General features: G+C 38.5%; 1 protein-coding gene across 1 annotated transcript; it reads right to left on the bottom strand.

Moving 5' to 3' along the window:
- Positions 1 to 273: 273 nt before the first annotated feature.
- Positions 274 to 2155, bottom strand: dlx5a (distal-less homeobox 5a). The gene is made up of 3 exons (XM_048229776.1): positions 1697 to 2155; positions 1010 to 1194; positions 274 to 748 (listed from the first exon to the last, which is right to left on the bottom strand). Exons 1-3 carry the CDS (start codon positions 2052 to 2054, stop codon positions 434 to 436), a joined length of 858 nt encoding a protein of 285 aa, XP_048085733.1. The 5' UTR covers positions 2055 to 2155; the 3' UTR covers positions 274 to 433.
- Positions 2156 to 11422: the final 9267 nt, after the last annotated feature.

Raw genomic sequence — 11422 nt, 5'->3', positions numbered from 1 at the left:
TTCTCCAAATAAGTAAAACAATCTTCACCTATTCTGCAACTTTCTACAAAAATGGGAAAATGCGTAAATCTAGCAGATCAATTGAGATCTGAAAAGACTTCATCTCTGAAAGACCAATATAAAATATAGTATCGTCAGCTGTTTATTTTTCGGCGTAGTCCTTGCAATATACAATTCAATTGCCATCTTGGCTATAGTGAAAAATTATACAAGAAATGTTAAGTTAGTGTTGAGGTCAAAATTCAAGGCACCAAAGTATTTGGATCTCCAATGTCCATTTAAAACATTTAATAAGTCTTCCAAATGCAATAAATTACATGCACACATTTACACATTTTACACGTTCTTCTATGACTGTCATATTAATACATTGCATATTCCTCAAAAAAGAATTTACACACCAGTCCGATACAACAAAATAAGTGAGAGGTTTTCAGTACAACGTTCCTGATCCAAGAACCAGTGAGTGCTGTAATGAGTTGGACGCCTGGAGGTGTGAATTCATATTACTAGCACTGGAATACCATGAGCCAGAGTTCTCCAAAAAGGTAGACGCCGCCGTGTTGATGCTTTGCTGATTTTGGTGGTTATGGGGCCTTGGGGGGCCTTGTGAGTCCCAGACTGCGGGGGATTGAGGGGAATTGCATGCCATCGGATCGCTGGAACTCGGACTGTGCTCCGGTGGAAGCTCCCCGTTCTTCATGATCTTCTTCAGCTTGGATCGCCTGTTTTGAAACCATATTTTGACCTGAGGGGAAACGTGTTACAGCAATTAGATATGGTTCTGACATGAGAGATTATACAACAGCACGTGTTGGGTGATTAAATATTAATGGATTTGATTAAATATCCGCAACATCTTTGAATGTTTAACCCCTCACTTATGTCACCTTTTCTGGTCTCATGGGGTACAGCCTAAATAGAGTTGTATCCTACTAATATCATTGATCGATCACTATGTATTACAAACGTGTCACTATAAAGCAAAAAGGTAGAATAAATGATTTACCTGTGTCTGTGTGAGACCTAACGACGCAGCCAGCTCCGCTCTCTCGGGAAGGGCGAGGTACTGAGTGTTTTGAAACCGCCGCTGTAGGGCGGCGAGCTGAAAACTGGAGTAGATGGTTCGTGGCTTCCGGACTTTCTTGGGCTTTCCATTTACCATTCTTACTTCGGGTTCTGCTACCTCTTTTTCTGAATTTGAGGAAAAAATGTAATATATACTATTATAAATCATATCGGCATAATGCCCAGTTTATCATAAAACAGCAAGATATTGCAACAAAATATAGGGCCTGTAAACGCAAAATAAAATGGACGTATTGGAGAAGCATTCACAGAAAATAATTTTGTTTTGGTAGAATATAAGAGCATTTGGTTCATGTTCTAACTATTTCCAACACGAAGACACTTTGTCTTCAAGGGCCTGGATTCTATAGCACTATCACAGTACCTGGGCTACAATATTTCCCTAAACGTAAACAATAGCTAATATTTCCACAACATGAACCGTGAAATTAGGAATTTTAGAATATCTGAGCCCCCCCATCCCACCCCCCTCCTTTTTTTTTTTAAATGTACGATAGCAGCAGGAATTGATGCAATAATAATGATAATACTAATAAATAATAAAAATGAAGATAATAATAATAACTATAACAATAATAACATTAATAATAATTTTGGATGGACTCACCTTGTGGACTGGGTTGTGACTGAACTCTGCTATACGTTCCGGCATATTGATGGTAGGCAGCGGTGGTGTAAGAGCTGTAATCTGGGTAAGATTTTGCAGAGTAATTTCCAGCCGATCCGTTAACACTGTGATACTGGTACTGATATGCGTTAAGGGATTTTCCATACGAGGTTGAGTTGGGCGAGCAATACCCATGGTGAACTCCACCGGCAGGACTGTAGTAGCCAGAATCCGTGGCTGTTGATTCGGGTAGTGTTGGAGATTCCTGAGACGGGTGGTGCATGGTCGAAATCTGAAAAGGGTTTTGAAAATCTGCAGGTTTGATATTCGGAATCCTTCTGTCAAATACTCCAGTCATAATTCGAAGGGCGCAGAGGTGCAGGCGACGAAAAATGTCTGTCTTGCACTAACGGGGGTCTAGATTCTATACTGTCATTGCGTGTGCAGGCGTCGACGATCTCTCTTCAAGACTGCTGCAAGCCCGGCAGCAAAGACTTGGTTAAATCCTAAATTGCGCTCTTACGCGCTGAAGGGAGGACCTAGTTCCATTGGCCGAGGCGCGCAGACAGCAGCTACACCCCAACTTGTTCCGCCAGTTTGCACAAGCAGAAGTAATCATTGCTTGTCAGTATCTGCAGTGTGTTTACAAACAGTCCATATAGGCAACCTCTTTGATGGCGCTAAATTGCAACCATGTTATGGATTAACTAATAAATCAAAATTGTGTATTTATGTAGGTTAATGCAGTTTGCCAAACATTAGCAATAACCATATTCCATACGTTTTGCATTCAAAGAGGAGATGTTTGTGCTGTTCTGCAGAAAAACATGCTCAGACAGCATTATATACATTATTTTGTAGTAAAACAACAGACAGACATATAGGCAAGCGGTCAAGGGTTTGTGCCAATAATTCCCTAAATCTAATCTGTTCTATGATAGATTTGGGAATGAGTAATTGGTGCTACAGAATAAGGGCATCTTCATTTACTTTGAAAACATTTTTGTTGTATTCTGTTTGATTCACCTGAAATGTATAATGCTGTTTTTAATGACCTGTTTTGTTTAATTCAAATAGTTCACAGGAGACAATGCCAGGCCATAAACATCTCTCCCTTATGTTCTCTGAAAGGCAACTTCAGAGTAAATCAAACATGCTTTTTGGGACTGATCATGTTACCTAGGTTAATGTATATGCTACTGTATATTGCCAACTCAGTGAAACAAAAGGTGAAACTATGTTGGGGAGAATAGAGTCAAAATCATGTGTCATATCAACCTCCAGATTAGGGAAAATTGAGTCAAATCGTGTCATACCAAGCACATTGTAAGCAGGAGTCCTTTTGACGCCAGTCAAGCTAGCTTAATTTTTTTTAATATGTAATGTTCTTTACATCCTCTTCAGTAGCCCAATAGCCTGTCAGTTGCCCATGCCTATGCCTGTACCTATGTGCGCCCTTAGATCCAATTCACGGTAAAATAGCGCCGTCTGTTGGTGCAAGGCGGGAGTTAACACATTTGTATGACTTTTCGGCTCAATATGGGTCAAAAATGGCTATTTGCCATACGTCATTAATGTTACATGTTACATTCTTCTTTTCCTCATTCCTCTTAAAATTGACCCTGTTGCATCATGTAGCAAAATTACTCAATGTTAAAGATAAATTATCCTCCTGTCTCTGGCCCCATATCTATCATGTCAATTCTGAATCAAATCTGCTTTTTATTCATGCCCATGTACATTTAAGCATATAGTCAGAAAGTCACTCATCAGGTTTAAGGTATGGTGGTTCAAAGTCCTCTGATCTGCACATGTTTAATTACCATCACCAAAAGTTGATATCCAGCCAAATATCACCATGTATTTTTGGGTGTGTTTGAGATTGTGAGTGCAAGGGTGGGCATTATATAGTCCTGCTAGCTAAATTATATTAAAATAATACATATTGTCAATAATAATTAAGAATCTATGATGAGCCTGGGGTGCTTTTTAAAACCTCCAAAATGTGAACAAAGATTGATCAAATCTGCATGGAGCCATTGTATTTTAGTTTATGAGAATGATATTTTTTTTTGCTGTTTAATTTGTGGTGTGCATCAAATACAATGAGCCTGACATTTAATAAAAAATATTACTCTTCATGCTAGATTTCCAAGTAAACCTCATGTTTTACAGCAGACACTGACAGGTACATCCATCTTTATGTCATGATAAGAATGTTCTCCGCTGAGCTGAAAATGCGTCCAAAATCCTGACATTGCACAATGCTGGCTGCTGATGTTTCTTGTGGGCTGCCTGTGCAGCAAAGTGTATCAGTGTCAGTTGAACTAGTGTGTGATCGTATTAGATGATTGTGTTCATACTCACCATACCTACCTATCAGAAGCACTTGGATGTAAGTGCCCATTTAGAATATAGGTGCCTGGTCAGCCTATTCTTAACTAATTCATGAACCATCTATTGCTATCAGAGTCAAAGGAAAATGCATGCTTGTGTGTCATAAGATATCTAGGTCAACAAAATTCCACATGAATTGCCAAGATGTAACAATAGCTGGCCTAAGTGAGCGAGCAGGGATGGACAAAAATACATCAATATTTATTTTAAAATAAATGACCAAATACCCTTGTTTTAAATGTATCAAAATCAACTACAAAATACTGTAGCCATGCCATGTTTTTGTATTTTGAAAATACTCAAAAAACATTTAGCATAATATTAAAACTCCAATAATTCTACACATCGGAAATTCCACAGCAGTTCAAAAGTTCTACCAAAAACAGGCACACTTGAATGTGTGTGGGTGAGCAAGTAACTGGGACTGAGTGAGGGGGTGTGAGAGAGGGAGTGTAATGAATGTTTTGTGTGTGTGTGTGTGTGTGTGTGTGTGTGTGTGTGTGTGTGTGTGTGTGTGTGTGTGCATGTGCATCCTGTCTCTTTAGCTTGATGCCTTTGAGTACAACCACATTTTTGAAAAGTCGGTTGAAGCTTGTTGATCAATCCAGCAAAGGAAAGTAAATGCACTTCTGGAGCAGACAATGGGATGATTGTGTTAACCTTTAGATGCATAAGTGGGGTCAAAAATGAGCCCAGCGGTTATTCTTTTGCAATATCTTAGCCATTTTAAAATTGTATTGTTTAATCTTCCATGTATTCCTCAAATAGGTTGTCTTTGACATGAGGCCATTTGGATTTGTGTAATTGGTATATTTTTTAATTGCATTTTTTGTATCAATACCACACTTTTCCATACGTGGGGTCAAATATGACCCCAAGCATTTTCTACTGAATTTCAAAGGAACCTTTGGTTTTTATCTGTGACTATCGGGTGTACATTTACTGATGTATTATCAACAACTTTTTATAACATATCAATGTAGGTGTCATAGGAAATTACAAAAAACTGCATGTTGCCCTGAGGCAACATTTAACCATATGGACTCGCATATGGCCATACCAAATCTTCATGTCAAATCTTCCCTTTTAAGAGATTTAGGATAAAAAATAGATGTAACCCTTGGTTTAGTCATGATCTAGGTGAGATTATTTCTCAAAGAAATAAAGCTTGGGCATTGGCAAGATCCACTGGTAGTGATGGAGATTGGCAAACATTCAGACATCTTAGAAATACATGCACTTATTCTTTGTGAAAAGGGCTAAATCTACCTATTATTTGAACAATCTGTCTGACTGTGCAATCCAGCGAAATTCTGGAAAGTGATTAAGTCCCTTAAAGGTGTTTCTTCAACCACTCTTCCTCAACAAATTATGTTGGATTCTAAAGTGGTAAATGAGAAAATGGAGATTTGTAATGCTTTTAATGATCAATTGAATCAAATGTAGTACCAGGCACGTGCAGAGAAGGGGGGCTACAGGGGCTCTAGCACCTGCCCTTTTGCCCCTTTGATGTCCAAGTGCCCTTTTGACAAGACCCGTTTTTTACTTTTTAAAATTTGTAATACTTCCGCTAGTTCCAACGTGAATATTCGCTAAAATGTCTCATTAATAGTTTGTGAAAATATAAATTTACAAAAATAACAATTTTCTGTGTTAATTGAAATGCCTTGCGGCCACCAATCCGTGACGTCATACATTCAGTGAACTCTCAGAAGGTGCACGCAGGCACAGTGCTGCAGGAGACGTTTGGGAGCACGGTAAGGTCACTTGGCAGTTAGCCTGTCTGAACATGCAATAGTAATTAATAGCAATAGAATACAATGTTTAAAGTTGTTTCATGTTTAATGAAGTAGGCTATCAAACCCGTTTTAACCATGTCATGGTCCATCCATTTCAATAACCTGGCAGCTTCGAAAATCTAAGGCTGAAAGTTCATATAGACCTAGTTCATAAAACAGAGTAGGCAAACCTTTTCTAAATCTTCATAAGCCGACGACATAGGCTACTGTAGTTGTTTAACTAACCCAATTCCACACGTCGTTCTCTGTTTACAGCTACACTACGCGTCATTTCACTCAGTGGCCACACGCACAGCACGTGAAGACACCAGTTTGCTAATGGTGGTAGTTCACTGTGATAAACATTAAAATTATAGCCTGACAAGCCAGACCAGGCAATAACATATTTGCTGCCGCTAGGGTGCGTCTAGATTTCTAGGCTATTAAAATTAGCTTTGAATTTAATCAATAAGATGGAAGATGTTTTATTTTGATATAATTTGCATGTAGCCTAATTTATTCTCTATTGGGTTGTAATCACAGGGATGCAAACAGAGGTATGGTCAAAAAGGAGTGAGATTATTGAAGCCCACGCCCCCACAGGAAATATGATATAATTACATTTTGCCACCACCTCTGCAGGGGCGGAGTCAGAGGGTTGGCTCCGGGTGGCACAGGCCACCCTTGAGATTCGATTGGTCACCCCCAAATCTTAGTCTACAATTGGCCATTAACATGGTCTAAGGCAGGACCTTTCTTGATGCACTTGCAGCAGTTTGAAGTATCAGACGTCAGAAATGTAAGTGGCAAACACGCTTGCCTTTATTGGCCTACAGGCTACTGCTTGTGCTAACACGCAAAGATATCTATTTACCTATTGCATCTGCCAGTGCCTATTTATCTAATCACACACTTAAGTCGCCGACATTTGATAGGTCATTAAGTGTTAACTGTAGGCTAGGCCTATACTTTTGTAAAAGTGTTTAATGGTAATAATGTCCTAATGTAATGTTAAGAAAACTTTTCATTTATGGTTCATCAAGCTTAGGCCTACTCACTAAACACTCGTTTTCCATAGTAGCGCGTGACAACAAAATCATATGCCTGCGTTCTGTTCCTAGAGCTTTCTCAAATTATGAGCCTCCTCGACAAGTAGATTGCTGGTCTAATGGAGCCATGAATTTAAATTAAGCCCACTTTTGTCTGTTAATTTGCGGCACAATTGAATGATATTATAGAACCGCGGACCAAAAGGTTTCCCCGATCAGGAAATACTCCTTAATTTGCAACTTTTTGTAGGCCTAACAGAGGTAGCCTAAATATCGTGCGTATGGCGATGTCCGCTTAAAAGAAAAGAAAAAAAACATTTATTTCACTTGTCTCTCTGGATTGAACGCAGAATGTGGGCTGTTGCGCAAATAGATGAATGAGGGAGGGAGATTCCGTTAACAAAAACCTAAAGTTTTGCTAACATTTTCTCCATTATTATCGTAAAATATGTCTCCATGCAGGGCAGAGCTGGTTCTAACCTAGGCTAGGCTACTATATTTGGGTGGGCTGGTAGAAATTTTGGGTGGGCAACATAGCAAAGCTGTCCAATTGGATCAAAACTAACATAAACACAAAACAATAAGTACTACCTAGCTTGAGTTACTGCATCCAACAGCCAGGGATAGGCATGTCTGATGTATTTAAAATACAAATTTGTATTTTATTTAGTTGGAAAAAAATGGCATTGTATTTTGTATCAAAATACTTTATAAGTTTGTAGTTTAAAAATACTGCCAAATACTTTTTTTGGTAAAACCAATAACCTACTTTTGGTAATGTGATTATAAAAGTGAAAAACAATGAATGCAGCACTGGTGCTGACTTGTAATTTGCCCCACAGTTGTTGTGATCAGAATATTGAGATTCAGGCAGATAAGTAACATGTAGGTTGCTCACACACACTCATCCCAACCTCAAGTTTCTTGAGAACTTTAGTCATCAATTGGAAACACATGGAACCCGGTTATGTGGTTGCCCTGCAACAAGTTGCCCCATGTGAAAATGTAATTAATAATTTGCCCACACTTGTTGTGATCATAATATTGAGATTTAGGAAGATGAAATTGCTCACATACACAATACACTCCTTCATACCACCCTCAAGTTTCTTGAGAACTTTAAAGAAAATAAACAAATAGACAAAAAAGCAGGTCAAATTATTTTAACAGCTACAAAAATAGATGCACATAGATATAAGTTATTGTGGGGGGAAAATGTATTGGATGAGTATATTTGTATATCTTCATTTAATAGAATGGATGTAAATTAAATGGATTATATTTTAATGTCCCCATGATGGAATTTGTTTTAGCACAGCATAGCCCAGGGACAGACAACTTAGATAATTAACTTTAATATGTTTGTATTATTTTATTCAAATACAAAGACATTTTATGTGAGAGTAAGGTATGTGTTTTTTTTTCTTTCAATTTATGAGTATGGTGTTTGTGTCTGGTTTCCCTAATGTATTTGTGCTAATTTCACATCTTGAGCCTGTTTCTGTTTATCTGGTTGTTTTGCCTCATGCCACCCTTGAATTAATCAGTGCCTTACCAGTGCCACCCTTGTTAAAAATGTCTAGAATCGCCACTGCACCTCTGCCATCCAGGGCTCACCCTATTCACACAAAAATGTTCTTTATATGAAAATACACTGTCCCAGTTCCTTCCCTTATTCTGTCTGCTGGGGCCTGACTTTGGCTGGTAGCTGGCTTGTCTTGACAGAGGAGCTGGGCCACACTGGGTAGATATGATGGTAGCCACTCTCTCTGTATGTATAGCACTCTGGCAGTGATTCAACAGAGCATGCACTCCCTTGTTAGCATAATTAATCTCTTTCATGCAGAAAGTACATTTGGCATGTCCCTTTTTTTAAATTTTTTTGAAAAAGTCTGACATTTTGAATTTGTGTTTGGCTGTCTTGACCTCAATCTCCGTTTCAACCTGCAACCAAGACCAGTTCCAATTTGTTTTACAACCCTCATCCACTTTCTTAACTGTTAGTGCCTCACTCTCATCAAATTTGCAGGCAACAACAGCCGTGGGAATATCCATGACCAATCCCACGATCACGAGTGCTATATTGCTTTTATACAACAATTCTACAACAAACTAAATAATCTGAAAACACCCCATTATTGTTTAAAAATGTTAATTTCGACATCGTTCTTACGCATCAAAAAATAGTTCCCTTTTCAATAGACAGCATCTTGGTTGCTAGGTAACCAACATTCCAGATCCCTCGTTACGGGTCTTGGTGGTTTACATTGTCTTCTTGAAAGAAATGTTTAAAGTCGGACTGAAATCACATTCATATCTAGGTTTGCTGAATGCATGTTACAAGGACAATGGGCCATGTCATGTAAGGGACATGGTACTGCAAAAAAACGGAAACATTGTCTACATTGCAGAACCACTCAACTTTATTAATTTATGGTGAATAAATGTTATATTACTGTGCACAGCCTGACGTGACGATGCTAGCACGTTAGCAGTGGTTAGCTTAATTATGCTAACGTTAGTCTCCTCCAAGTGACAATCATATTATACACAATGCTGGCAATGCTAAGAACAATTAACATCCTCGTTTATCTTACTTACAATGAGTTGACTGTGTGTCTTAATCCACAGATGTGGTGAAGCACTGTTTCGTTATGGTTTGCTAAGGAGTAACCCATTGCTTGAAATAGTGGAGAGCTGGGATGAGAACATTGTGTCAAATCTTCGCATTGTATCGCGGAGTGATTTATTATTAGCTGTGCAAAGTCTGAGTTGAAATGTCCAGGGATATTCCAACTCATGGAACGTCTCTCAGCCAATCAGAAACAAATAAATAGTTCCATAGAACCCAATTGTTGTATAACTAGCACTAACCTGGTATAGTTATTGTAAAGACTGTAATGACACATTAGGACAACCTAAACATTACACAATGCAAATGGTAGAAATTATGTGATTAGAAGACATCAAATATGGTTAACCTTACCTTTGCAAAAAAGACCAGGCGCGACACAAAATTACTGGATCCCAGACTGATAGGTGTAACGTTAAATCCTTGCAGTGAGTGCAGTGAAGTGCAGCCTTGTAGCAGTAGGATAATGGTGCGCAGCAAATGGGATTTTTGTGCGCAGCTTTTTGATTTAGTGTTGTCTTACACTTCCTATGTTTCATGGACTGTAACGGTAGGCTATGTGTTTATGTAGTCATTTTAATACAGAATTAACTTTGATGAAATTATAATCAGACACTTCACCCCCCAAAGAAAAACTCGTCGGATCTGCACGATTCACACAAGTCCCCCAGACAGCCGTGAAAAAGGCGGCATCCGCCAAAAGGCGCGCTGTTTGCATTCCTGAATCAAAATTAAGTTTTAAATAAACACGTTTTCTAAAAAATTTGTTCCATGTGCCCTTTTTTTAAATTTGAGCCCCTGCCCCTTCAAAGGTCTCTGCACGCCCCTGTGTGGTACTCAAATGTGGTACTCATTGATCAATTGAATAATGTGGATATGGCACCAGAGACACAAGTCCATTTCAGTGTCTCTGAAGAAGAGAGGTTTTTATTTTCAAATAGGCCTAATAACCCTTCCTTCTCATTTAGACCAGTAAACCAATCTGAGGTTCTTAATGGATTGTGTAATTCCAAGTGTATGAAAAGCTCTCTGGGTGCAGATCAGTTAGACCCACATCTCTTAAAGATTGCAGCCCCTGTCATTGTTGAACCTTTAACTCACATTTTTAATTTAACATTCTGCTCTGGTTCTATTCCAGAAGTCTGGAAATCAGCCCTTGTGTTACATAAAGGATTTGAATAACTATAGGCCAGTCTCCAAGCTTCCATGTTTAGCTATATGTTAGAATCCTTTGTAAATGAAGAGCTTTGTTCCTTTTTGTCATCTTATTCTACATTAAGTCCTTATCAATCTGGGTTCAGAGCTGGCCACAGCACAATTACAGCAGCAACTGCTGTAGTAAATGATATAGCTATTGTTGTTGACAGTAAGAAACATTGTGCAGCTTTGTTTATTGACTTGTCAAAGGCTTTTGACACTGTTAATCACAGGTTACTTCTTGAAAAACTAACCCTCTTTTGGTCTAGATGAAATTTCCTTTAAATGGTTTCAAAACTACCTCTCTAACAGAACACAGTGGGTAGATGTGACAGGATCAACCTCAGAGCCATTGAGACTAAATAATGGTGTTCCACAGGGCTCAATTTTGGGACCACTGTTGTTTACATTGTATATCAATGACATCTGTGCTTCAATAGAAAATTGTAAAGTGCATTTCTATGCAGATGACACAATCATTTATGCCTATGCACCATCTGTAGAACAAGCAGTGTCATATCTTCAATGTCCATTTGATTGTGTGCAGAAATCCTTGAAAGATCTTAAACTGGTTCTAAATGAAGCAAAAACAAAATATATGATCTTTACTAGATCGAGAAAGTGTGACCTTGATGTCTATAACATTTGTTCCCTAAATGGGGCACAAATTGAG

The sequence above is a fragment of the Alosa alosa genome, chromosome 20, assembly GCF_017589495.1.
Source record: "Alosa alosa isolate M-15738 ecotype Scorff River chromosome 20, AALO_Geno_1.1, whole genome shotgun sequence".
NCBI classification, from domain to species: domain Eukaryota; kingdom Metazoa; phylum Chordata; class Actinopteri; order Clupeiformes; family Clupeidae; genus Alosa; species Alosa alosa.
The sequence above is the reverse complement of the archived record's forward strand: the minus strand, read 5'-3'. Positions and strand labels throughout refer to the sequence as shown.

What these genes read in the sequence shown, in the direction of transcription:
- dlx5a (XM_048229776.1), bottom strand. Translation starts at nt 2,054, where the DNA reads ATGACTGGAGTATTTGACAGAAGGATTCCGAATATCAAACCTGCAGAT. An exon ending in GTCACAACCCAGTCCACAAG is followed by an intron (nt 1,195 to 1,696) that starts GTGAGTCCATCC and finishes CCTCAAATTCAG; the next exon opens with AAAAAGAGGTAGCAGAACCC. An exon ending in TAGGTCTCACACAGACACAG is followed by an intron (nt 749 to 1,009) that starts GTAAATCATTTA and finishes GTTTCCCCTCAG; the next exon opens with GTCAAAATATGGTTTCAAAA.